Source organism: Moschus berezovskii, chromosome 26 (genome assembly GCF_049115385.1).
Source record: "Moschus berezovskii isolate FMDL1 chromosome 26, NW_MosBer_1.0, whole genome shotgun sequence".
NCBI lineage: Eukaryota > Metazoa > Chordata > Mammalia > Artiodactyla > Moschidae > Moschus > Moschus berezovskii.
Genome location: NC_142485.1, coordinates 10,328,326 through 10,356,321, shown reverse-complemented (window position 1 = coordinate 10,356,321; position 27,996 = coordinate 10,328,326). Strand labels below are relative to the sequence as shown.

The following is a 27,996-nucleotide window of genomic DNA, read 5'->3' as shown; positions in this document are numbered from 1 at the left end:
CAGTGCAAGAGGGCTTCCTTTTCTCCGCATGCTCTCCAGCATTTATTGTTTGCAGATTTTTGATGATGGCCATTCTGACCAGTGTGAGGTGATACATCATTGCAGTTGTCGTTTGCATTTCTTATAATGAGCAACATACATCTTTTCATGTTTTTGTTGGCCAACTCTATGTCTTCTTTGGAGAAATGTCTGTTTAGGTCTTCCACTCATTTTTTAATTGGATTTTTCTGTTTTTCCGATATTGACCTGTATAATTCTAAAAGGATAATCTACAATCATGTTTCTGAAACTGTGGGTTGTGGAGTGGAGAGATGAAAGAGGAGTAAAGATATGCTCCTAAGGATGCATAAATGCTGAGATATTTAGTGTTGTGTTTTTAATCTCTGATTAGATATAGGAAGAAATGTTTTATATCACAGAGATAATTTGCAATGAAAAAACATTTTCCATAAAAAAGATTTTAGTTTCTTTCTTTTTTCTGACTCAGGTCTTTGAATCTTTGGGAAATTATTCTCTGGGATCCATGACAATTATTCCTTAAAGGCAATTTTATACATTCCTCTAGTTGAGAAACCATAGATGATTAACATTACAAATTCTGGTTAACAGCACCAACAATACTATAATAGTCACATTGATTTGAATTTGAAGCCTAGATAAATCTCTTACTAGTTTTAAAACTAGCAAGTCATATTTGCTCTCATTTTACCTACTTTACTTGTGTGAGGATAACATGTCATGGGCGTATGAGGAGGATTGAATTAAGAAAAGCTCTCATAATTCTGACACTCTGTGGTTGCAGTCTGAAACTAAAGATTAAGCCAGGCCCAGCTCCAGGTCCTGTTGACAACAGGATAAGTTATTACTATACAATATCGGTTTTCTAAATCATGACCAGTTTGAGAAGGAATATTTTTTCACATTTCATACCATAATTATGTCAATATTTATCAAATTATGTCCTAATTTGATTTTGAAGCATATAGTTACCATAATTATCTCCCAACTGCTTTTAATCACAACGTAAGACCCCATTATTGATAAAAAAAATTCTGTCAATTATATATAATATCAGGTTCCGTTTCCGTTCCGTCGCTCAGTCGTGTCCGACTCTATGCGACCCCGTGGACTGTAGCCTACCAGGCTTCTCCGTCCATGGGATTCTCCAGGCAAGAATACTGGAGTGGGTTACCATTTCCTTCTCCAGGGGATCTTCCCGACCCAGGGATCGAACCCGGGTCTCCCGCATTGGAGGCAGACGCTTTAACCTCTGAGCCACCAGGGAAGCCCAATATCAGGTTAATGTGTACTATAAATTGACCATCCTCTGCTTGAAATCTTACCTCAAACTCCTTTCATTGAATATTTATTTTATTATTAATCTTTAGAAATTAGGAGACTACTAAAATTCAGTGGCACATCATTAGTGACAAGATTTTTTATGAAAAAAATCTAAATGTGACTATTTTGTTACCAACTTAATAAATTCATATCAAGTTCACATTGGAAGGTTCTTAAAAGTAAGAAATTGATTATTCATAACTCTACCATAAAATCAATATACCTTAGGTATCTGGGGATAATTTATCTAAGGGTATGTATGTTTGGCTATGTCCTTGCTTGTGTAAATATGTGTGTCTATGTGTTTGCAAAGCTGCAAAGTTGTAATTCTATTGCATATCCAAACCTGCATTGTGTGTTTTTAACTCAATGCTATAAAATAAAACTGCCTGAAATTAATCAGTCTTAACCATATAATTTTAATGGTTTCATTAAATCCTATTTGCATGATAAAACATTGCAATTTAATGACATTAGACATTTTGGTTAATTTTAATTTTCCCTCTATAAATACAACCAATGTATGAAACTTCTGATGGTTTAATTCAAACCAAGTCACTCCCACAAAAATTGCTTATCTCATTCCTAAAATTAACTTGTAATCACGAGCTAATTTTGAGGACATTTGTTTAGGATGCTTCCCCATTCTTCATTCTAACCTCTGGGCATTCACTCTCTCTAGAGTCAGATTAGGGTACCTCACCTGATTCATTATTTCTTCAATTTTTTTTGCTGGAATTTTTTTATCGTTTCAGTCTACTGCATTACTTTTAATGTTTCAGAACACTTAGTTTACAGATGTGAATTAATGTGAACTCTCTACTCCCAGCCTAGAAAACAATTTTGACAGAGGATGAGACCAGAACAAATGATGCAGTTCCCCTAGGTGGATAAATCAATTTGTCATCAGTGAAATGTTTTAATGCTTGTCCAATCTTCATCATAGAAATGCTTGAGTTCTTATTCTAAATGGAGACAGGTGGGCAGAGATGGTGAACTCCTCTCTGTAGCTGCTACTGTCCAAAGCTACAGAACCTCAGTCCCAAATCTGTTTACATCCTCCAGAAAAAAAGACAAAAAGAAACAGTTAAAAAGAAAAAAAGAAAATTTATCATTGCCAAGTTCCACCTTGGAGGGCATTTTAACATCCATTTATTGTTACTTTGGGGCTTCCCTGGTAGCTCAGATGGTAAAGAATCCACCTGCAGTGCACGAGACCTAGATTTGATCCTGGGTCGGGAAGATCCCCTGGAGAAGGGAATGACAGCCCACTCCAGTATTCTTGCCTGGAGAATCCCCATGGGCAGAGGAGCCTGGTGGGCTACAGTCCGTGGAGTCGCGGAGTTGGACACAACTGAGTAAGCACAGCACATTGTTACTTTGGCATGCCCTCAAACAACTTATCAAAATATTCTTTCTAAACCTTTTCTATACTTTTTCTTGGCTTTTCTGATTTTATGTATCGTAACAACTTTCCAGGGGCCTCCCTGGCATCTCAGTGGTAAAGAATCCGCCTGTAATCCAGGAGATGTGGGTTCAATCCCTGGGTGGGAAGATTCCGTGGAAGAGGAAATGATAACCCACTCTAGTCTTCTTGCCTGGGAAATCCCACAGACAAAGGAACTTGGCGGGCTCCAGTTCATGGGGTCGCAAAAGAGTTGGATACATCTTAGCAACTAAAATATAACGACTTTCTAATGTCAAAATATACTTACACTAATGCCAAACATGGGTTGGTCTTTTATACTAATGAATTCAGTTTGATAATATTTTATTTAAGAATTACCTTTGTGTATTCATACGCCACAGTAGTATTACAGTTTCACGGGTTAGTCCTGAGGTTCTGTTATCATCACAAATTGCATTAAGTTCTTTTTCATCTTCATCTATGCTCTGGAATAGATAATATATCATCGTTCTTAAGAAAGGACAGATTTTAGGTGATAAGTTTTTAATTATATTTTTCATTTCCTCTATACTTATTGGTCTATTTAGATTTCACACTTCTGGGTGAAAAAAAAAAACCCAAAACTGACCTTTTACAGCTTTTCAATTGGGGTTTCAATTCAGATTTTCAAAGTATTAGCAAAATTTATTGATATCATTCCTCTATATTTCGTTAAGAATGGACTTTTTTTTAGTTCCTATAATAACCCCTTTATAATATAAAGTTATTTTCTAGTAGCAACTATTATTTAGTCAGTGTTCACTTTGTACTAGACCTGTGTTAACCTTAACTACATATTTTTTGTAATTCAGTCTTGCAGTAATCTTTATTATTCTCTAATGACTCCTGTGATAATGAATGAATTCATTCCTGTCTCTGAAATCTCTTGGCTGCCCACCTTTCTCTTTTCCACCCTAGTGGAATCCACCACCATTTCTTCCTGGACTGTTGCTTTATTTCCCCTCTTGCCCAACTATAATACATGACCTGCATGGCAGTCAGAGTGACCTTTAAAAAAAAAAAAATCAAACCACGTAACTCCTCTCTTTAGAATAAAATCCTATACTCTGGTGTAGACTTGGAGGCTGCTCATGCTGCCTACCCCTCTCTTCAAAGTCATCTAATATTTCTGTCTCCTCTTTACTTGGCAGCTATGTCATACCAGCCTCTTTCCATTTTTCCAATCTTTTATGTCCCTAAAAATCATCTCTTTCAAATTCTACTCAGACCAATAGATCACATTTTAATTTTTATGATACTAACATTATCTCCCAACTTTTCCTTATTGACATTTGACTGGTTTAATTTCACTTAAACTTATAATTTTTTTTAGCTTTCTGTACTATTTTCTTAACCAGAAGCTGATTTTGTGAACCACTATAATACAGTTTAGTGTTTCTATAAAATACATGACTTCTATAAAATCCATTCTTTTTTAGATTATAAATATATTGAGAAGAACTATTCAAAGCAAAGCAAAATGAGGGCTGAGTTTTAGTCAATATCACCTGGAGCCCTGTCTAATTAGCAGTCTCACTTTGAGTGAGTGAAGTGAGTGAAGTCACTCAGTCGTATCCGACTCTTTGCAACCCCGTGGACTGTAGCCCACCAGGCTCCTCTGTCCATGGGATTCTCCAGGCAAGAATACTGGAGTGGGTTGCCATTTCCTTCTCCAGGGGATCTTCCCGACCCAGGGATCGAACCCAGGTCTCCCGCTTTACTTAATTACCTTCCTTAAGAATGATGCTCCTTTTTTGACATGCTGCTTTCTATTGAGTAGGACTAAATCTCTGAAACTACATGTTAACTTGCAAATTTTTGTTCAAAAGAGCTGCGATTTCTGTTGAGTAGAAAATATAACCCAAAAGTTTATGACGGTTGTGTCACATAGGACATTAACCCATTAACATGTCTTTAACTTAGCAATTAATTTTTTAGCGTTTGTTTTTTAAAAACTCAACACTTCAGTCTATCAAATGCTTTTGAACCAACTTGGCCATCCTGCTGAGTTCCTCGTTAATAAACTAAATTTATTTTGGACATGCATTCCATATTTGCATGAGTCATTTTTCAACTTTTGAAAACTATACTTTGACAGATATAAAGGTCCAGAAAAAGAATAATATGAAATAGGAAACTGAAAAAAAAATAGAAAAGAAGGCCACAGATTTTATTATTTCTGTCCATCCAATTTCTGGGCCTTCTGATCATTGGAATAAGGGGAAGAAAAACATGTCAAGTTTCTCTGGACTTCTTATCCTCTTGCACTAAACATCTCCCCACTCAACATTCTCCATGTGTTTACTCTCAGGAGGTGCTGGAAAGTACACTGAACTTTGAGTCAGAAGTGGTTTGGCCTGACCACCAAGGAGATGTGTAAACTTGGGAAAGTTACTTAATTTCTCTGGCTTGAACTTCCTCTATTTTGAAAGGTCACTAATCTATCCTAACTCACAACTCAAGTGTAGATAGATTAAAGAAGTAAGCATCAACAGTTAAACTAGAAATATTCTAAGAAGAAGTAATATTGGGACAAGAAGAACTTTTTAAGTATAACCAAAAACCCAATGCATAAATGAAAATGCTGGCTCATTTGACTACCCTGATATGAATGGCATTTTCACACCTGTACCCAAAATGCAATGACAAAAGCATAAGACAGGATATTCAAACTCATCAATAATCACAGAAATGTAAACAATACAATGATAATATACAAAATTTCTGGAAAACCACACAAACTTCCGAGGGTCATTACTGCTAGATGAGAGGATGAGAACAAGAATAATTTTACTTCCCACCTTCTAAATTCTGTGCTTTTTGATTGTCTTGAGATCAACATTGACTACATTATTTTAATCATCATTTTTGAGAAAGGAATATTTTTGGATATTTATTTTATTATTGAATATTAAAATAATTATAGAATTTTAGTGCAAAGAATCCAATGTATGCATCTTTTAAAATAACAACAAAAAGGTTTGGTAATGCTCAGCCTTGTTAGAATCAAAAATAAACTGGCACTGCCATTATATATTACATATCATGTAATATATAATGGCAGTTCATGTAACTTTTCTGTAAGAAAACCAAGAAGTAGCTCTCAACCATTCCAAGTGCAAAAATCTTTCATTCAGTAAATCCATATTTATAAATTTGTCCTGCTAATGAGATTAACACCTAAAAATGCACATATAAGAATGACTGTTTCAGATTTGTTAATGATAGCCAAAAACTGTAAGCTATTACCAATATTCACTCATAGCACATTAGGATTGTCTGCAGGTGTTGAAACAGATGTGACAGAAAAGTATTAACTAACGCCGAAAGGGATGCTGTGTAGAGAAATACTCATCAGCTGGTCCTGCCCTCCCACACTGTAACTTAAAAAAGAATCTGGCAGTCAGAAAGTAATGAACATAATTCAATATTTTGTTCAGTTGCTAGAGGAAAAGCCCACAGGAAGGGTGGGTACATTTTTTTAAAAAGAGTTATTTAAGTTTTTTTGGTTGCTCTGGGTCTTCATTGCTGTGCGTGGGCTTCTTCTAGTTGCAGGGAGGGGGGAACTATCCTTCCTTGCAGGGTGCTGGCTTCTATTGTTGCGGAGCACAGACTCTAGGCACCCAGGCTTCAGCAGTCACAGGGCGCCAGCTCAGATGGTCCTCAGCATGTGGAATATTGCCAGATCAGCAATCAAACCCGTGCCTCCGGCATTGACAGGTGGATTCTCAACCACTAGACCACCAAGGAAACCCTGGTGGGTACATTTTTAATGGATTGTGAACTAGCTTTAAAATCCTTTCTCCCTTCACCTTTGAGGTCCCCACATCAGTGGTTTTCAAACTTTTGGTTACATTAGCTTCACCTACAGGGCATGCTAAAACACAGAATCTGGGCCCCAGTCCTGAGTTTGGGGTTCAGTATGTCTGGGGAGAAGCCCCCCAAATCTGCATATCTAACAAGTTTTCACATCATCCCAATGCTGCCGGATGGGGACTGCACTTGGAGAACCCTGAGGTTCTCAAAGCTCATTGTTTTCTTATATTTGTGGGATGATACTGGAGTCCAAACACTTGAACTGTTTAAAGAAGGGAGAGGAAGAAAAAGAGGAAGAAGATTAAGAAGCATCTAGCAGTCTAAGGGGAAAGGAGATGTTAAAGAACAGAGGGTGGCTTAGACATTTCGGAGAAGGCAATGGCAAGCCACTCCAGTACTCTTGCCTAGAAAATCCCATGGATGGAGGAGCCTGGTAGGCTGTATTCCGTGGGGTCGCTAAGGGTCGGACACGACTGAGCGACTTCACTTTCACTTTAGACTGAGGAACAGTGGAGTATTTAAATATTTCCATGCAAGCCCAGAAACAAAAATTCAGGATGCTGTGTATATATGCTGCTGCATCACTTCAGTCGTGTCCGACTCGGTGTGACCCCATAGACGGAAGCCCACCAGGGTTCCCCGTCCCTGGGATTCTCCAGGCAAGAACACTGGAGTGGGTTGCCATTTCCTTCTCCAATGTGTGAAAGTGAAAAGTGAAAGTGAAGTTGCTCAGTCGTGTCCAACCCTTAGCGACCCCATGGACTGCAGCCTACCAGGCTGCTCCATCCATGGGATTTTCTAGGCAAGAGTACTGGAGTGGCTTGCCATTGCCTTCTCCAGTGTATATATATATATATATTTGGCTGTGCCACTGGTTTGTGGGATTGTAGTTCCCATACCAGGCATTGAACTCAGGCCACCAGTGTGAAAGTACCAAGTCCTAACCACAGGGAATTCCCCAGGGTGCTTTAATTCTCAGAATATGATCCCTTTTCTAGGTATCAAAGAAAGAAAGCCAGAGGTGATGACTTACTTAAGGTTTTTCTCAAACCCATTTTCAAAAGACCTCCTGAATACTATGAGTCTCCTTCTGTGATTTTCTTTGAAAATATTTTATTCCCTTGTCTCTGTGGCTGCATTCAATTGTTGTCTGTAAAACAGGAGAAAAACAAGTTGCCAGTTCAGAGTCAGTTAACCGTAAATCTCTCTGCCTCTGTGAGTGCAAGCATTCTTGACTCTGCCACCACTCTGTAAATCCCCAAACTTGGGTCAGTTATCAGCTTTCTTCCACTCTGGGTCACTTCTAGGGAAAATGACCATTATGCTTATAAATGATTTTTACTCTGGGAGAATAGGGGAGTGTAGTGGACTCTACTTTTGAGAAATTGAGGGACTGGGTGAAGAACACATGAGGAGAAAGTGGTGTGGTTTCTTCTTTGTGAATACCCATATTTTTGGGGCCCTGGGCAAATTACCCCTGAATATGCCTCAATCATATTGATTATTTTGTCTTCTGTTCTTTACATTCTTTTTTGTTTTTTTTTGATGTGGACTACTTTTAAAGTCTTTCTTTAATTTTGTTACCATATTGGTTCTGTTTTATGTTTTGACTCTTTGACTTCAAGGCATGTAGGATCTTCATTTCCCAACAAGGGATTGAACCCATACCACCCGCATTGGAAGGCAAAATCCCAACCACTGGACCAGCAGGGACATCCTTCATATTGATTATATTGAACTAAAGTTACTAAAGAAACAGTTGGGGTGGGAAGCAGGAGGGAGGTTCAAGAGGGAGGGGACATATACATATATATACACACGAGTTGACTCAATGGAAAAGAGTCTGATGCTGGGAGGGATTGGGGGCGGGAGGAGACGGGGACAACAGAGAATGAGATGGCTGGATGGCATCACTGACTCGATGGACATGAGTTTGAGTGAACTCCGGGAGTTGGTGATGGACAGGGAGGCCTGGCGTGCTGTGATTCATGGGGTCTCAAAGAGTTGGACACGACTGAGCGACTGAACTGAACTGAACTGAACTGAATGGCTGATTCATGTTGACATATGGCAGAAACCAACACAATATTTTAAAGCAATTATCCTCCAATTAAAAATAAATACATTTAAAGCATCTATCTACAATGCGGGAGATGCCGGTTCAATCCCTGGGTTGGGAAGATCCCCTGGAGAAGGAAATGGCAATCCACTCCAGTACTCTTGTCTGGAAAATCCCATGGACGGAGGAGCCTGGTAGGCTGCAGTCCATGGGGTCACTACGAGTTGAACACGACTGAGTGACTTCACTTGCACTTAAAAATAAAATAAAAAGACCATTTAAAAACAGAAAGAAACAGTAAATTCAAAAGGAAATTTGACCCTCTTTTCTGTCTCCCTAGAAGCAGGAAATAAATCTCTCCTATGAAAGATGCCCTCCTTACACATGGAGCTAGGAAGACACCCTTATCACCATAGGTAGGGAATTTGAGCAGAGAAGCCTAAAAAAATAAAACCCTGTTAGTTCTTTAATTGATGACCCCAGGACAAGCCTGTATAGATTCTTCACTAAATACCTGAAGCCCAAGTTTCATTGTCTTGTCCACTCATCACAGATTTATTGTTTCTTTGTCTAAAAAGAAACAATAAAAAAAAAGTCATTTCTCAGGTCCCATTTTGAATAGTCTGCATGCACAAGCTATTAATAACATTCCTTTCTTTTTCTTCTGTTAATCTGTTTTGTGTCAATTTATTATGAGTCCAGACTCAAGAATTTAGGAAACGTAGAAGGGACAATTCCCCGCCCTGGACAATATCTATATTAAAATGTTTAAATTATGAAATTATGATAATCTGGTATACTTTGAGAAAGCTACAAAAGGGTGCCCCATGTTGTCCTGAATTGATAGAAGATAGAAAGCAGAGGATTAAATAAAGTCTATAATTTTCACAGGTTGTGCATTGGATGTTCGATTCACTCAGTTTTATTTTACGTTCTGAGAAATAAGTAGCTTATTGGTAACTTATAGACCTACAGCTCTCCAAACTAATTGTTTTCAAACTTCCCTCAGTTTTCTAAGTCATGATAATGTGCTATAATATACCTACGATGCATTCTGATATATTTGTATTTTGTGTTTAACTTCCTGTTCCTTCTCCTATAATGAATTTAACACGCACCTCTCTCCTCAAATCATACAACCTGATTCCACTACCGTTTGCTGAGAAATTAAGTTCATAAGAAATGAATTCCTTCGTACTTCAGACTTTCTTGTTCTCTTTATTAAAAAAATATATATTTATTTATTTTTATTTTTGGCTGTGCTGGGTCTTCATTGCTGCATGGGATTTTCCGTGCAGGAAAATTATATTGTATGACTCATGTCTGACTCTTTTGCGACCCCATGGACTGTAGCCCACCTGGCTCCTCTACTCATGGGATTTTCCAGGCAAGAATACTGGAGTGGGTTGCCATTTCCTTCTCTAGGGGATCTTCCTGACCCAGGGATCGAACCTGCATCTCCTGCACTGGCAGGCAGATTCTTTACCACTGAGCCACCTGGGAAGCCCTAATGCCTTATGGTGCTCCCAGAAAAGTAATTCACATATTCAATCTCTGCACTCTTACCTCTTCAGCACACTATATTCAAACCCTGTTTCCATGACCCCAATCTGAACTGGTGTATATGTGTTAGTGATGTTTCAGTTTTTATTTTAAAGAGGTTCAGTTCAGTTTAGTCTCTCGGTTGTGTCCGACTCTTTGCAACCCCATGAATCACAGCATGCCAGGCCTCCCTGTCCATCACCAACTCCCGGAGTTCACTCAAACTCACGTCCAGCGAGTCGGTAATGCCATCCAGCCATCTCATTCTCTGTTGTCCCCTTCTCCTCCCACCCCCAATCCCTCCCAGCATCAGAGTCTTTTCCAATGAGTCAACTCATCGCATGAGGTGGCCTAAGTATTGGAGTTTCAGCTTTAGCATCAGTCTTTCCAATGAACACCCAGGACTGATCTCCTTTAGAATGGACTGGGTGGATCTCCTTGCAGTACAAGGGACTCTCAAGAGTCTTCTCCAGCACCACAGTTCAAAAGTATCAATTCTTCGGCGATCAGCTTTCTTCACAGTCCAACTCTCACATCCATACATGACCATGGGAAAAACCATAGTCTTGACTAGATGGACCTTGGTTGGCAAAGTAATGTCTCTGCTTTTTAACATGCTATCTAGGTTGGTCATAACTTTCCTTCCAAGGAGTAAGCGTCTTTTAATTTCATGGCTGCAGTCACCATCTGCAGTGATTTTGGAGCCCAAAAAATAAAGTCTGGCACTGCTTCCACTGTTTCCCCGTCTATTTGCCATGAAGTGATGGGACCGGATGCCATGATCTTAGTTTTCTGAATGCTGAGCTTCAAGCCAACTTTTTCCCTCTCCTCTTTCACTTTTATCAAGAGGCTCTTTAGTTCCTCTTCACTTTCTGCCATAAGGGTGGTGTCATCTGCATATCTGAGGTTATGGATATTTCTCCCAGCAATCTTGATTCCAGCTTGTGCTTCTTCCAGCCCAGTGTTCCTCATGATGTACTCTGCATATAAGTTAAATTAGCAGGGTGACAATATACGGCTTGTACGTACTCCTTAAAGAGGTAACCTTACTTAAAATGATGCATTTGGCCATTTGATAAATAAATCCCTGTTGTTTTTCCCTCACTCAGTTGTGTCCAACTCTTTGCGACTCCGTGGACTGCAGCAAGCCAGACTTCCCTGTCCTTAACCATCTCCCAGAGTTTGCTCAAACTCATGTCCATTGAGTCAGTGATGCCATCCAACCACCTAATCCTCTGTTGCTCCCTTTACCTCCTGCCTTCAGTCATTCCCAGCAGGGTCTTTTCCAATAAGTCAGCTCTTCACATCAGGTGGCCAAAGCATTGGAGCTTCAGCTTCAGCATGAGGCCTTCTAATGACTAGTTTGGGCTTATTTCTTTTAGGATTGACTGGTTTGATCTTGTAATCCAAGGGACTCTTAAGAGTCTTCTCTAGCAACCAGTTCAAAAGCATCAATTCTTTGGCTCTCAGCCTTCTTTATGGTCCAACTCTCACATCCAGAAAAGCCTGACTACTGGAAAAGCCATAGCTTTGACTATACAAACCTTTGTTGGCAAAACAATGTCTCTGCCTTTAATGTGCTGTCTAGGTTGGTCATAGCTTTTCTCCCAAGGAGCAAGTGTCTTTTAATTTCATGGTTGCAGTCACCATCTGCAGTGATTTTGGAGCCCCCAAAATAAAATCTGTCACTGTTTCCATTGTTTCCCCATCTACTTACTGTGAAGTGATGGAACCGGATGCCATGATCTTAGTTTTTGAATGTTGTGTTTTAAGTCAACTTTTTCACTCACTTTCACTTTCATCAAGAGGCTCTTTAGTCCCTCTTCACTTTCTGCCATAAGGGTGGTGTCACCTGCATATCTGAGGTTATTGACATTTCTCCCAGCAATCTTGATTCCAACTTGTGCTTCATCCAGCCCAGCATTTCGCATGATGTACTCTGCATATAAGTTAAATAAGCAGGGTGACAATATTCAGCTTTGACAGTCTCCTTTCCCAGCTTGGAACTGGTTGCTCCATGTCCGGTTCTAATTGTTGCTTCTTGAACTGCATGTAAATTTCTCAGGAAGCTGGTAAGGTGGTCTGGTATTCCCATCTTTTTAAGAATTTTCCAGAGTTTGTTGTGATCCACAGAGTCAAAGGCTTTAGCATAATCAATGAAGCAAAAGTAGGTGCTTTTTAAAAATTCCCTTGCTTCTTCAATGAGCCAACAGATGTTGACAATTTGACCTCTGGTTCCTCTGACGTTTCTGAATCTAGCTTGTACATCTGAAGGTTCTCAGTCTGTATACTGTTGAAGCCTAGCTTGAAAGATTTTGAGCATTACCTTGCTAGCATGTGAGATGAGCACAATTGTAAAGTAGTTTGAATATTCTTTGGGTTTGGAATGAAAATTGACCTTTCCAGTCTATAGCCACTGCTGAGGTTTCCCAATTTGTTGGCATGTTGAGTGCAGATTTTAACAGCATCATCTTTGAGGATTTCAAATAGCTCAGATAGAATTCTATCATCTCCACTAGCTTTGTTCATAGTGATGCTTCCTAAGGCCCGCCCACTTGACTTCACACTCCAGGATATCTGGTTCTAGGTGAGTGATCGTGCCATCGTGGCTATCTGGGTCATAAACATCTTTTTTTGTATAGTTCTTCTGTATATTCTTGCCACCTCTTCTTAATAGCCTCTGCTTCTATTACGTCCATACTGTTTCTGTCCTTTAGTGTGCCCACCTTTGCATGAAATAGTCCCTTGGTATCTCTAATTTTCTTAAAGAGATCTCTAGTATTTCCATTCTATTGTTTTCCTCTATTTCTTTGCATTGTTCACTTCAGTTCAGTTCAGTTCAGTTCAGTCTCTCAGTCGTGTCCAACTCTTTGCGACCCCATGAAGCACAGCACGCCAGGCCTCCCTGTCCATCACCAACTCCCGGAGTTCACTCAAACTCATGTCCATCGAGTCGGTGATGCCATCCAGCCATCTCATTCTCTGTTGTCCCCGTCTCCTCCCACCCCCAATCCCTCCCAGCATCAGAGTCTTTTCCAATGAGTCAACTCTTCTCACGAGGTGGCCAAAATACTGGAGTTTCAGCTTTAGCATCAGTCCTTCCAATGAACACCCAGGACTGATCTCCTTTAGAATGGACTGGGTGGATCTCCTTGCAGTCCAAGGGACTCTCAAGAGTCTTCTCCAACACCACAGTTCAAAAGCATCAATTCTTCAGTGATCAGCTTTCTTCACAGTCCAACTCTCACATCCATACATGACCACGGGAAAAACCATAGCCTTGACGAGACGGACCTTTGTTGGCAAAGTAATGTCTCTGCTTTGTAATATGCTATCTAGGTTGGTCATAACTTTCCTTCCAAGGAGTAAGCGTCTTTTAATTTCCTGGCTGCAATCAGCATCTGCAGTGATTTTGGAGCCCCAAAAAATAAAGTCTGACACTGCTTCCACTGTTTCCCCATCTATTTCCCATAAGAAGTCTTAAAAGATGTCTGGCTCTCCAAGAAACCCTCTAATGTCTTGATTTCCATAGGGAGGTTCTTTTCTGGCTCATTGAGCCTCTGTGCATGTCTTCATAATCTGAATTACTGGGTTTATTTCCTCTGCCCACCTTGTAAGATCCCCCAGTGCACTGATCTAAGCCTTCTCTTTTCAGTTTGCAGCTTCTCCTGAACCACAAAGTGGAATTTGCACTACTGTGATACTCCCAATTGCACATTTCTAACATTAATTTTCTCCTGAACTCCCAATTGTATATTCAGCTGCCCAGTATACAGCCATATCTTGACATTCCATGGATATTTTAAGTGACATTCCATGGATTTTTTTAGCCAGATCAAAAAATAAATTCAGTATTGTGTGTCCTGTCTGTGACTTTAACTGTATTTCTGTTTCAACTCATGGTGTTCTCACCAACTCATCCAGTCACCTGATTCATAAACATGGAAATCATCCTCGCTGCCTCTACTTTTTTTTCCCCAATTTCTTTTAAATCGGAGGATAACTGCTTCACAATATTGTGTTGGTTTCAGCTGTGCAGCAATGTGAATCAGCCATAAGCATACATATGTCCCCTCTCTCTTGAACCTCCCTCCCACCTCCCTGCATCCCACCCCCTAGGTCATCACAGAGTGCTGGGCTGGGTTCCCTGTGTTAGATAGAAGCTTCCCACTGGTTTTCTATTTTATGCAGAACAATGTATAAATATCCATGCTTCTCTCTCAATTGGCCCCACCCTCTCCTTTCCCTGCTGTGTCTACAAATCTATTCTCTGTGTCTCTATTCCTGCCCTGCAAATGGGTTCATCAGTACCACCTTTTTAGATTTCTTATATATGTGTTAATATATGGTATCTCTTTTTCTCTTTCTGACTTACTTCCTTCTGTATAATAGGGTCTAGGTTCATCCACCTCACTAATGGATGAGGGACTCACATTTGTTATGAGTCATGTGTCATTGATTTGTCATTTCTCTTAAACTTTAGATTTGAGTAACACTGAATGATCTGTAACCCCAAGGACGGATGATTTATCCATCATCTGCTCTGTTTCACTGCCTTCTCATCTTCAAATTGCCAAACAGAAAAGTCACTTTCAGATCCGAATGCTGGCCCCAACTGTCATGTTTCTATTACATCTCCCTTTCATCCCCTAGAATAACCAACAGAATTAACCACTCCCTCCTCTGCTAGTTCTTAAGCATACTGTGCCATGCTAAGTCACTTTAGTAGTGTCCGACTCTTTGTGACCCCATGGACTGTAACCCTCCAGGCTTCCCTGTTCATGGGAATTCTCCAGACAAGAATACTGGAGTGGGTTGTGATGCCTTTCTCCAAGGGATCTTTCCAACCCAGGGATCAAACCCATGTCTCCTGTGGCTCCCACATTGTAGATGAATTCTTTACTGCTGAGCCCCTGGGGGAGCCCTTTCTTAAGCTTACACACATCTATAATCGAATATATTATACTGCATGGGTTATGTCTGATGACACTTTACTTATCCCTTAGTAGTCACGTGCTCCTAATCACAAGTATTTTTAGTCACCTGTGTACCTGTAATGCCTCACATAGGATTCAGTGAATTCTCCATATTTGTTGAATAGAATTGACCTGAATTCTGCGTTAAGGCTGAAATCTGAAAGGAGCAATGAGGCTGCTTCCTAGAGAGGTCTAAAATACTGAAACATTTGTATTTTCTGAATGCAGAGAGAACTCCCTGGTCACTATAGTCCTTGGATGGAAATTGCCAACAGACTTCCCCAGTTGATTGAGAGCCACCAGCTTCGAGCTCAAGTAAATGAGGTATAACATCTTGTGTTCTTCTCCTTGACCCTTTCTCATGACCCTATTTTCATCTTCTCACCACTTTTCCTTCTCAACATTGTAGACATGGGTCAGCTGACCACTCACTGATGGTGACTTTATCCACAGAACTAAAGCAATTTCACTCTTGGTGACGAGTGGAATAACACTTGCTTCTGGTATGATGTGTGTCTCCCTAAAATTTCCAGAGCCTACACAGAACAATTCCTGGACTATATTATATTAAGCACTCAACAAATATTTGTTTTTTGTTTTTTTTTAAAGAAGGCAATCCGGTTGAGAATTGTCAGGAAATTGATGGATAAGATGTAGCTGGATCAGGATAGGCTCGAAATTCTCAGTGTCCTCACACCAAGCCCCATGGTCAGGGTTCCCCTCCCTCTGGGTGAAGTCACACTGATTTATGGTTGGAGTCCTATAAATGAGTTGAGCCAAGAGACTTTCTCAATTATACAGCCAGTGTTAGCAGATTCTTCAGAAATTGTTGATAAGCCTTAATCAGGAAGGAATAACAATGAAACTAGGGGACTTACAGAGAAATATAGGACTATTTATCTATGATAATAAGTACTAAAAGGTAATTTAATACCTATTTGAACAGCTAAATTTTTTTTTAAATCTGGCAATAGCAAACACTGGTGATAATATATACAAAGAGACTCTCATTCACGTTGCTGATGGGAATGCAAAATATCACAGCTACCCTGGAAGAGGGCCTGCAAAATATCACAGCTGCCCCGGCAGGTTCTTTAAAAAAAAAAAAAAACAACATAATTTTGTATTAGGGTATAGCTCTGATGGCTCAGAAAGACCTCTGCCTGCAATGGGGGAGACCCAGGTTTTATCCCTGGGTTGGGAAGAGCCCCTGGAGAAGGGAATAGCTACCCACTGTCAGTTTTCTTCCCTAGAGAATTATATGGACAGAGTAGCCTGGCAGGCTACAGTCCAAGGGGTCTCAAAGAGTCAGACACAACTGAGCCACTAACACCTTCAGTGTCACTCATAGCCAATTAACAATGTTACGATAGTTTCTGGTGAACAGCAAAGAGACTTACCCATATACATTCATGTCTCTGTTCCCAAACTCCCCTTCCATCCAAGTGGCAGATTCAGATAAAGAATTACCATATGACCCAGCAATCACATTACTAAATATTTACCCAAGTAAACCGAAATTATGTGTTCATGGAAAAGCTGATGTGTGATTATCTAAACCGGAAACCACCAAAATGTCCCTCAACAGGGGAATTTTAAACTGTGTACAAAGGCCTGAACATTTGTATGGTTCCCAAATTCATACATTGAAATCCTAATCCCCAATGTGATGGTGTCAGGAGGCGGAGCCTTTGGAGGTGATTAGTCAGAGATCTCCTGAGAAACAGACTCTTTTTTTTTCCTATCTATATAGGAAGAGACTTATTAGGAGGGATTGACTCACATGATTACTGAGGCTGAGAAGTCCCACAGTCTGCCACCTGCAAGTTCGGGGAGGCCCAGGAAAGCTGAGAACCCAGGGAGCCAGAGGTGCAAGCTCCAGTCTGGGTCTGAAGATCTAAGAACTAGGAGCGCTAATGCTAGGGGTCAGGGGAAGTGGCTGTCCCAGCTTAAACTCAGCAACGTCACCCTTTCTCCACTATTTTGTTCTATTCAGGCCCTAAATGGGGCAGTGATTCCACCTGAGCTGGTGAGGTGAGTTTCCTTACTCAGTCTCCACATGGCTTCCAGAACCTCTTCCAGAATCTCTCAGAGTCACACCCCAAAATGTTTCCCAGCCATCTGGGCTTCTCTTAGCCTAGTCAAACTGATGCATCAAATCGACCAACACCCAAGGTAATCAGGTCATGAGAGAAGAAGGGGATAGTCATCAACGGGATGAGTGCCCTTATCAAAGTGACCCCAGGGCTCTATCATACTCTGTTGCTGTCCTGGGAAGATACAGCAAGAAGACAGCAAGACAGTTCTCAATAGAACCCAATCATGCTGGCACCCTGATCTTTGGTTTATTTCCAAAACCAAAATAATTAAATTTCCATTGTTCATAAGCCATCTAGCCTGTGGTACTTTGTTATGGCAGTCTGGAAGACACTGAGTTGTCTTCATATGATGGAATGCTGCTGCTGCTGCTAAGTCACTTCAGTCGTGTCTGACTCTGTGTGACCCCATAGACGGAAGCCCACCAGGCTCCCCCGTCCCTGGGATTCTCCAGGCAAGAACACTGGAGTGGGTTGCCATTTCCTTCTCCAATGTGTGAAAATGAAAAGTGAAAGTGAAGTCGCTCAGTCGTGTCCAACCCTTAGCGACCCCACGGACTGCAGCCCACCAGGCTCCTCCATCCATGGGATTTTCCAGGCAAGAGTACTGGAGTGGCTTGCCATTGCCTTCTCTGGATGGAATGCTATTCAGTGGCAAAAATGAATAAGATATTGGTTTATTCAACTATATGGATAAACTTTATGTACATTTTGCTAAATGAAACATGTCAAAACCAAGAGGCTACATATCCCGATTCCATTCACATGACATTGCAGAGAAGGTGGACACTATTAGAACAGAACCCAGGGCAGTGGTGATGAGGGACTGAGGAGCAATGATTAGTAAAGGGGGATTTTAGGATAACATAACTGTTATCTATGGTATTCTGGTGGTGGATACATGATTCCATGCATTTGTGAAACCCATAGAATTGTGCATCACATAGTGAAGTGTCCGCAAATTTTAAAATATGAACCATAATGTTGGGAGATCCTGGAATGGAATGCAGACAATAACACCTAGGTGAATCTAGCTGTCCTACAGATGCATGACATCATTTTAGGGAAGAGGGTAGGGAAAAGGAGGTGACCTAGGTTACTCAGGAAAGTGATGCTGTGACTGGTGCTGGATTATAAAAGAATCATTTGTAATCACTGCGCTCAAGCTGGTGAATTGTTTTGCAAAGCAGTACAACTGAACAATTCTGAAACTGCTGTGTGTGTGTGTGTGTTCATGTACACACACTAGGCTGAGCAAATAAATGAATTGCGGATGATATTTCATTGTCAGAGATGCAAGTTGTACATTAGCAAGGGAGGAAAATAAAATCAACCTGTGACACTAGGTTAGAGTTGGAGACATCTGATATGTTTAGCATTTTAGCATCATTTATGTGGGTTCTTTGGAGAAGGAAATGGCAACCCACTCCCATATTGTTGCCTAGAGAATCCCACAGACAGAGGAACCTGGAAGGCTACAGTCCATGGGGTCGCAAGAGTTGGACATGACTTAGTGACTAAACCATCACCACCACGTGGGTTCTTTACCACTAGCGCCACCTGGGACATCCTTATATACACACATGTACACTGATACATAGGTAGACAAATACATTTATGTGGACAAACAGTGTGTATAATAGGTGTATGGGCTTGCCAGGTAGCTCAGTGGTAAAGAATCTGCCTGCCAAGCAGGAGATGAGAGTTCTATCCCTAGGTAAGGAAACACCCTGGAGAAGGACATGGCAGCCCACTTCAGTATTCTTGCCTGGGAAATCCCATTGACAAAGGAGCTTGGCGGGCTATAGTCCGTGGGGTTGCAAAAGAGTTGGACACAACTTAGGGACTAAACAGCAGTGGCAGCATAACAGGCGTACGCCCACACATGCTGCTTATTCATCCAGTCCTGTCAGACTCTTTGAGACCACGTGGACTGTAGCCCACGAGGCTCCTCTGTCCATTGGATTCTCTAGGCAAGAATATTGGAGTGGATTCCCATGCCCTCCTCCAGGGGATCTTCCCGACCCAGGGATCGGACCCAGGTCTTCTGCATTGCAGGCAGATTCTTTACCCCTGAGCCACCAGGGCACACCCCCACGGCCCATACACATGTACTATTTCCTAACTTTGCCCTCTCTGAGGATCTAGAAACAGTGGCATTCCAGTAGCAAAGAGCAAACCCAGTGCCCATTTATTTGAACTCTTTTCCCATCAACGGAAGTAGGACTCCTTGGAGAAAGAGTTGATTATAAATCCTGAGCTAGGAAAAATAGAAGGTGACCCCAGAACATCTTGGGACTTTATTCCTTTACCTTGAGGCTGCAGGGTAGGTAGCCAATAGCCACTCATGGCTACTGAGCCCTTGAAATATGACTGGGACAAATTAACATGTCAGATATCCACTGGATTTTGAAGACTCACTACAAAAGGAGAGTGTAAAATATCTCAATATTTTTAATATTGATCATGCATTAACATTTTGAATATATTAACCTCGATAAAATGTTATTAAAACTAATACCAGGCTTTATCTAAGAAAAGTTCGTGACTTATAATTCTTATTTTACTCTTAACTGCTAGCTATGGCTATATTATTTTCTATGTCACTTGTTTCACTGAGCCTGTGATATAATGCTGATATGCAGTTCCATATGAGATCAATAATTGTAATAATGTGACTCTGGGTATGAGAAAAAGCAACAAGAGGGAATATTTTCCTGGACCAGGAGGCTAGTAAGACAGTGGTCCAGAGACTTTTGCTACTTGCAAGGCCTGGTTCAATTTTAGCACACTGAGTGGCCGATCGCTTCCCTAGACCTGGGAATGAGCCTTCCCAGCACCGTGGGACACAATGGCCATAAAATGGTGTCACATGGTCGGATATGTAGCTATGAAGAGACCCTGCTGACTAGAAGTTGGTACTTTCCAGCTGCCTCTACAAAGATTATGTCATGACCATTGCAAGCTGCTGAACTTCAACACCCCCTGAAAGAAGTTCAGGGTGAAAATCAGGAATGAGGCACTCCGTGCTCTGAAAAAACTGGCAGAACAGGCCTTCAGATAGTATAGTCAGATCTTTTCAGAAAAAGGTTTTATGAGTTCCAATTCTTGCATCTTCTTATACCTAGAAAAACACTGACGTCATTAATGGTGACATCTGCTTCAGCTATTAAAAAAATTTTACTATTCAAAGTCAAAAAAAAAATAAAATAAAATAAAACTAATTCCACTTCAGTGTTTTTTTTTTCCTGTTTTTAAAATGTGGCTGATAGAAAATGTAAAATGACACATATGGCTTTCAGGTTTTCATTTGGCAGAGCAGACTTCATAGCACAGGGAGGTGGCCAGCAGAACTGAACTGGAACTCTGGCTCAGTCCCTCCTGGCTCTGTGACCTTGGGCAAATATCTTACCCTCGCTGACCCTCAGTTCTGGCCTGTGGGTCTTGGGAGAACATGGGATACCAACCTGGGTGAGAAGCTTTTAGCATCAAGGCTTGGACGCTTTAGTAACTGCCTTAGAATAAGTACTGAATAAATAACTGTGGTTGTACTTTTCAGGCTGGTTCTTGTTAAAATGCAATATCTCAGTGGTCCCCTCAACCCTGCCTTTCCCTTATTCCCTCCCTTCCCCGCCCACAACCCCTCAATGCACAGAATTTTCAAGATTGTATCTCAGCCAATTTTTAGGGCGAAATGTGGAATCCGGTACAAAGTGGAAGACAGGGAAAGGCTGCCCCTAGCGGACCGCAGAGGAAGGAGCCTCATCAGAAGCTTCTGCGAAGGCGGTGGGTGATAGGACCCCCGGTTCCATCCCACTCCTCTCTCAAAGAGATACATGCCACATCCCCGGCCGCCCTTCTGCCCAGGGGACCCCAGAGAGGGGCACCTGGAAGGATCTAGATCAGACTGTGTCTAGAACTGGGGGCAAGATAGGAGGGACGGAGGAAACCCAGCGGGGATATTCAGGGAAATTAGAGCTCAGAGGCTGTTTGTGTCAACCGAAACAGGCAGGGCTGGCCCGAACTAAACTGAGAAACTGGTACTGTTTGGATAGGCGGGCTGTCAGTAATAAAATATTTGTGTACAGGGTGTTGCTTTCAACAGCAACAAGACCTCCACACTTCCCTATGACTCATCTTGAGGAGGAAGCTGGTGGAGAAGTGAAAAGACTCACCTAGTGTCACCGGGAGGGTTCGGACAAGGACTGAACAACCTTTGGGCTCCCCTCAACCACCTCCTGGTAGGGGATTTGTTGGGTGGATTCCTAACTCCTCCATTGGGCTCCGTTTACCTTTTCACCTAGGAATTACACCGAGAGAGTCACGCCCACAGCAGCTGGGCTGTTACGGGGGTTCAACGGTAACCATTAAGCAGAAGGTGTTTGATAAGGCAGGATTGTAAAAGTCGCCCTGGGAGACTCCCTGTTTGATACGTGATGTCAGTCTTGGAACTACGTTATTCGGTTAATAGAACAATCCAATCAAGCTTCCACTTCAGTAATGGTGACTAGTGTCCAGGCACTACCATGGGGACAATTTGGGGGCTTGCATGGGATGTAGGTGTTGGCATTTCATGAACAATATCATGTGAAAGACCTCTCTTACTGCAGTATCCTAGGATCAAGGCAGAAATGAACGTGTGAGGATTGCCTTAACTAAAAGATAACCTACCAGTCACACCCAAAGGACCCTTCAAGCCGCACAACTCGCACGGCCGTTGCACCCCCGCAACTGGTAACCTCTGGACATTTCTCATGAACAGATGCCGCTCTTGAATTGCCAGTTCCTCACAGGTTACCGAGAGTGGCGCCTGGCACGCCTAGTCCTGAGCTTTATCACCATGGGCTATGTCTGGCAGGACGGAGAGATGCAGCCCAAACAGGTAGGGACAAAGAGACTCCTGTCTTATCATCTGACATGTTCCCTGTACCTAGAGAACACTGTCTACACTGTTTTCCTGGAAGATGGGTCCTTTCATGTTCTTCCCTTTGGGTCTGAGATGAAGGAAGCCCAAAGGCTTCCCAGGCAGGTCAGTGGTAAAGAATCTGCCTGTTATACAGGGAGAGATGAGTTCAATCCCTGGGTCCGGAGGATCTCCTGGAGAAGGAAATGGCAACCCACTCCAGTATTTTTGCCTGAGAAAGCCCATGAACAGAGGAGGCTGGGAGCCTACAGTCCGTGGGGGTCTCAAAGAGTCAGACATGACTTAGCTATTACCCAACAGCAGCAGTAAAATGACCTGCAAAAGGCCCATTTAAATGAAAGACCATTTCTCACCACCTGGCCAGGAAGTTAATTTTTCTTTAGAACTGGAAGCCTTTTCATTTGTTTTTGAATTTTTTTTCTTTTTTTTTTCTGACCCTCACTTTCTTCTAGCAATTTTAAACTGTTGCATTTGAAGGCAAGTCATAAGATATTATGAAACACTGAATGACTTCCGTTTTATAGCATCTTGCGTTCTTACACTCATCAGTAACCACAGTGTTCACAATCTCATATACTAAGTATAGCAATGCTGTACGCATTTTACAGACAGCCAAGGACTACAGAAGTTAACCTTCTGGCCCAAGGCTAGGTAGTAAGTTTGTGTAAAATCTAGGGTCACAACCCAGACCTTCTGATTTCCCTAATGCAGCCTTCATTCCCCAGAGACACACATTACCGTTTATAACACTGCTTATTTTTTTGATGTTGCTTGTTATCTACCAAATGCCAGTCTGTCTCTTAAAATTTCATGGAAAGCTCTTCTGACTCCATGCATAACTTTTTATGGTTTCGATCTAAACCTCAGAACATGAAGTCTTTGAACTTCAGTTCAGTTCAGTTACCTCAGTGTAAATTACGACTGGTTTCACTTTTTTATAAATGAGCCTTTTACAGAAATCAGGATGTTACCCTTGTTTTGCTTCTCCAAGCTTGAGTGAGCAACCTGTTCTTACTTTGTTTGCCTAGTTTTATTCTACCATTTATCTCTCAAGTAAACAGAGGAGACTCCCAGTGATGAAAGCAAAGCAAAGTGAGATAGGAGACAGGAAGTAAGCAGAGGGCTGCTGCAGACTGTTTTAATGTCAGGACGTCTAACTTTAAAGAGTCATGTGTCTGATGTTGGAAAGTTTGAAGTCTGGGCACACATGACGGAACATCCCAATGGATTTTTCCTCCTCTTTCTGTTCTCCAGACCAGCATCCTCAAGTGGGGAAGGGATGAAGTAGGTGACAAGGGAGGAAGACACCAGCTTCCGGTGTGTCTATGACCTTCCAGATCACCACTGAGCTCCCCACGCCCATTCCCACACGCCACCTCAAACCACCTCTACTTTCCCTGTATTTCCTCCTTTAACTGTTCGACTATGGAGACACCTCATTTCTGCACTGCCCTCCTCATCCCCTCCCTTCCAAGGGAAGCTGGCCTTAGGCTTAAATTTGAAAACTCTTAATTTTTGTTCAGTCGCTGTCACGTCTGACTCTTTGGGACCCCACGGACTGCAGCACCCCAGGCTTCCCTGCCCTTCACCATCTCCAGGAGTTTGCTCAAGCTCATGTCCATGGTGTCGATGATGCCATCCAACCATCTGGTCTTCTGTCCCTCCCTTCTCCTGCCCTCCATCTTTCCCAGCATCAGGGTCTTTTCCAGTGAGTCAGCTCTTCACGTCAGGTGGCCAAAGGACTGGAACTTCAGCTTCAGCATCAGTACTTCTGATGAATATTCAGGACTGATTTCCTTTAGGATGGACTGGTTGGATCTCCTTGCAATCCAAGGGGCTCTCGAGTCTTCTCCAGCACCACAGTTCGAAAGCATTTTCAGTGCTCAGCCTTCTTTATGGTCCAACTTTCACACCCATATATGACTACTGAAAAATCATAACTTTAACTATATGGACTTTTGTTTCAGATTTTTAATACGCTGATTGCAGCCATGCAATTAAAAGACGCTTACTCCTTGGAAGGAAAGCTGTGACTAACCTAGATAGTATATTAAAAAGCAAAGACATTACTTTGCCAACAAAGGTCCGTCTAGTCAAGGCTATGGTTTTTCCAGTGGTCATGTATGGATGTGAGAGTTGGACTGTGAAGAAAGCTGATTGCCGAAGAATTGATGCTTTTGAACTGTGGTGCTGGAGAAGACTCTTGAGAATCCCTTGGACTGCAAGGAGATCCAACTAGTCCATTCCAAAGGAGATTGATTCTGGGTGTTCATTGGAAGGACTGATGCTAAAGCTGAAGCTGCAATACTTTGGCCACCTCATGTGAAGAGTTGACTCACTGGAAAAGACTCTGATGCTGGGAAAGGTTGGGGGTGGGAGGAGAAGGGGACGACAGAGAATGAGATGGCTGGATGGCATCACCGACTTGACGGACATGAGTCTGAGTGAACTCCAGGAGTTGGTGATGGACAGGGAGGCCTGGCATGCTGTGATTCATGGGGTCGCAGAGAGTTGGTCACGACTGAGCAACTGAACTGAACTGAACTGAACCTTGCCATAGCTTTCCTTCCAAGTAGCAAATGTCTTTTAAATTTTGTGGCAGTAGCCACTGCAGTGATTTTGGAGCCCAAGAAAATAAAATCTGTCACTGCTTCCACTTTTCCCCCATCTATTTGCCATGAAGTGATGGGACCGGATGTCGTGATCTTAGTTTCATGAATGCTGAGTTTTAAGCCAACTCTCTTTCATCCTCATCAAGAGGCTCTTTAGCTTCTCTCCACTTTCTGTGAATAGATATTTTTACATTATGGGGGAAGGAAGTTGGAAGTGGGAAAGAGGAGGCATAAGAATGTTCTTTTGGATCTATTTAGCCTTGTTGATGGTTAGAGCCCCCCACTCTCATCCCCATGGGTCCTGGCAATTTTTCTGGATATTTAGACAAATAGGACTCTTTAGAGTGGTCCTCAGATTACTCAGGGATTGAATGGGGACTGTCCTGAGGTGACTTCCTTGAAGTTGCTAATGGGTGTGATGAAATATTTTAGTCTTCCCATCCGTCTCCCTGAGAAAAGGACACACACACACGTATATATATATATATATATACAAACACATACACATATTTGTTCCTAAAACTAAGACTCTACACAAAACACTTGTATGCAGATATCTACATTGTCTATCTGGATACATATATTTGTTTATATATATACACACACACACACAGAGGAATATTTTCCCACTGCTTATCAACTCAGCCCCCACTTGTACCTCAACATTTGCTCATGTTCTTCATTGTACAATTTTCAGAGATTATTTTATACTCTTTGTGTTCATGCATGTTCCAATTTTGTACTTTTCACATATATTTCAGACCATACTCATAAATAATATATCCACTAGGTTGTTAAAGAATAAATATGAGAGTGAGGGGTGTGTTATATTTATACTAATTATATGGATATATGTTAATTAATTATATATATTAATTGCATGGGTTAATTGTATGGGTCACTCATATAATTCCATTTTTATTCTCAGGTTGTTTCTTTACCACATGATTTTTAGGAGTAAAAAACAGATTGACATAGTTGCTCAGTCATGTCCAACTCTTTGAGACCCCATGACCTGGAGCTTTGTCAGGCTCCTCTGGCCAGGGGATGCTCTGGGCAAGGATACTGGAGTGAGCTGCCATGCCCTCCTCCAGGGGATCTTCCTGACCCAGGGCTCGAACCCACATCTCCTATGCCTCCTGCATTGGCAGGCAGGCTCTTTCCTGCTAGCACCACCTGGGAAGCTCATACACTATGGCTACTACACACAAAGTAGATAACTGATGAGAACGTCCTGTACAGCACAGGGAACTCCACTCAGTGCTCTGTGGTGACCTACATGGGGAGGAAATCCAAAAGAGAGGGGATATATGTATACGTGTAGCTGACTGACTTTCCTGTACTAACTACACAGGAGCTAATTGCATAGAAACTAACACAGCATTGTAAAGCAACTATTATGCCAATAAAAAGAAAAAAGACAGATTGCTTCCTCCATTGCATTCTTTCTATAATGTGCTAAATGTCTTCATTTATATCTGCAAGATTCTGCCGAGAAACCTTGCCCTGCCCTTTGTCGAGGTCTCCAGGAACCTGGGGCTCCCTCCTATCCTCGTTCACGCGGACTTGGTGCTGGCCAACTGGGTTACTAGGAACCCAGGAGGGTAAGACCAGGAGAGGGGGCTTGGGATCTGCACAAATGAAAACTGGGTAAAGGTGGGGGGTGGTTGTGATTTCTCTTGCTACAGGAGACGTCCCAACTTTGTCAGCTCTTTTGGGTGAGGGATGCTCATAATTATTACCTGGGGCCTTCCCTGGTGGCTCAGATAGTAAAGAATCTGCCTACAATTTGGGAGACCCAGGTTCAATCCCTGGGTCCGGAAGATCCCCTGGAGAAGGAAATGGCACTCCACTCCAGTATTCTAGCCTAGGAAATTCCATAAATAGAGGAGCCTGGCAGGCTGCAATCCATGTGGTCACAAAGAGTCGAACATGACTGAGAGACTAACACACATGTGGTGCCAAAGAAGGGGTGAACTTAAACAGAAGTTCAAAATTCACAGTTCATGGGAGTTTCCTGTCAACCCACTCTGAACACACTGGGGCAGGTTGTTACAAAGATGTAAAAGGAACAAGGTAAACTGTCTGGATGGCCACAGGCTCAGTGTTTTGGGTCTGACATGTACGTTGAGATTTGGCTCACTCTTTGTTACACCAAGACCTGTAGGGAAGAAAACTTTTCCCTTCTTCACATCTAGGCTGCTTCAGTTCAGTTCAGTTCAGTTCAGTCGCTTAGTCATGTCTGACTCTCCGTGACCCCATGAATCACAGCACGCCAGGCCTCCCTGTCCATCACCAACTCCCGGAGTTCACTCAAACTCATGTCCATCGAGTCGGTGATGCCATCCAGCCGTCTCATTCTCTGTCGTCCCCGTCTCCTCCCGCCCCCAATCCCTCCCAGCATCAGAGTCTTTTCTAGTGAGTCAGCTCATTGCATGAGGTGGCCAAAGTATTGGAGTTTCAGCTTTACCATCAGTCCTTCCAATGAACACCCAGGACTGATCTCCTTTAGAATGGCTAGTCTAATCATCAAACTGACATCAGACAGATGAACAGAGGGGGCTTCCCAGAAGGTGCTGGTGGTAAAGAACCTGCCTGTCCATGCAGGAGATGTAAGAGATGCGAATTCAGTCCCCTGGGTCAGGAAGATCCCCTGGAGGAGGGCATGGCAACCCACTCCACTATTCCTTGCCTGGAGAATCCCATGGATAGAGGAGCCTGGTTGGCTATGGTCCATAGGGTCACAAACAGAGAGACACACCTGAAGCGACTTAGCACTCATGTACGCACAGATGAACAGAGGAAAAACAAATTTAATCTTGTACATGTTGAAACTCCATAAACATATGAAGCTGAAGATGTGACTGAAGCAGGCAGCTTTTATACCTTCTAGACAAGGAAGCAGTCCATTTGTGAAAGCTTGACAAGACACTGGGGTTTAGGCTTGGGGTAGCTAATTAGGGGAGGGGTAGCTAATTAGGGGAGAGGTAGCAAGGTTTGTTTGTACAAGCGCCTCAGTCTCTGGTGATAAGACTATCCCTCTACCTCCTGGTACAGGGTGGATGCCCTTCACCTGGAAGATTTATTTCCTACTTTCAGGGACACAAAGAAGTCAGCATATCCTTTTGGCACCTGCTGCTTCTCAAGTACCTTTAATTCAAAATAACCCACCAAAGTGGCATA

The 27,996-nt window shown here is 42.1% G+C and overlaps 1 protein-coding gene across 1 annotated transcript in view; it reads left to right on the top strand.

Annotated features, from left to right (window-relative positions):
* The first annotated feature begins 15,403 nt into the window (after positions 1-15,403).
* The window catches only part of IDO2 (indoleamine 2,3-dioxygenase 2), a 43,830-nt gene continuing 31,237 nt past the window's right edge, over positions 15,404-27,996 (top strand). Inside the window, exons 1-3 of the mRNA XM_055416277.2 lie at positions 15,404-15,505; positions 22,040-22,159; positions 26,299-26,417. Coding sequence (XP_055272252.2) covers positions 15,404-15,505; positions 22,040-22,159; positions 26,299-26,417 — 341 coding nt within the window. The remainder of the gene's footprint in view (positions 15,506-22,039; positions 22,160-26,298; positions 26,418-27,996) is intronic.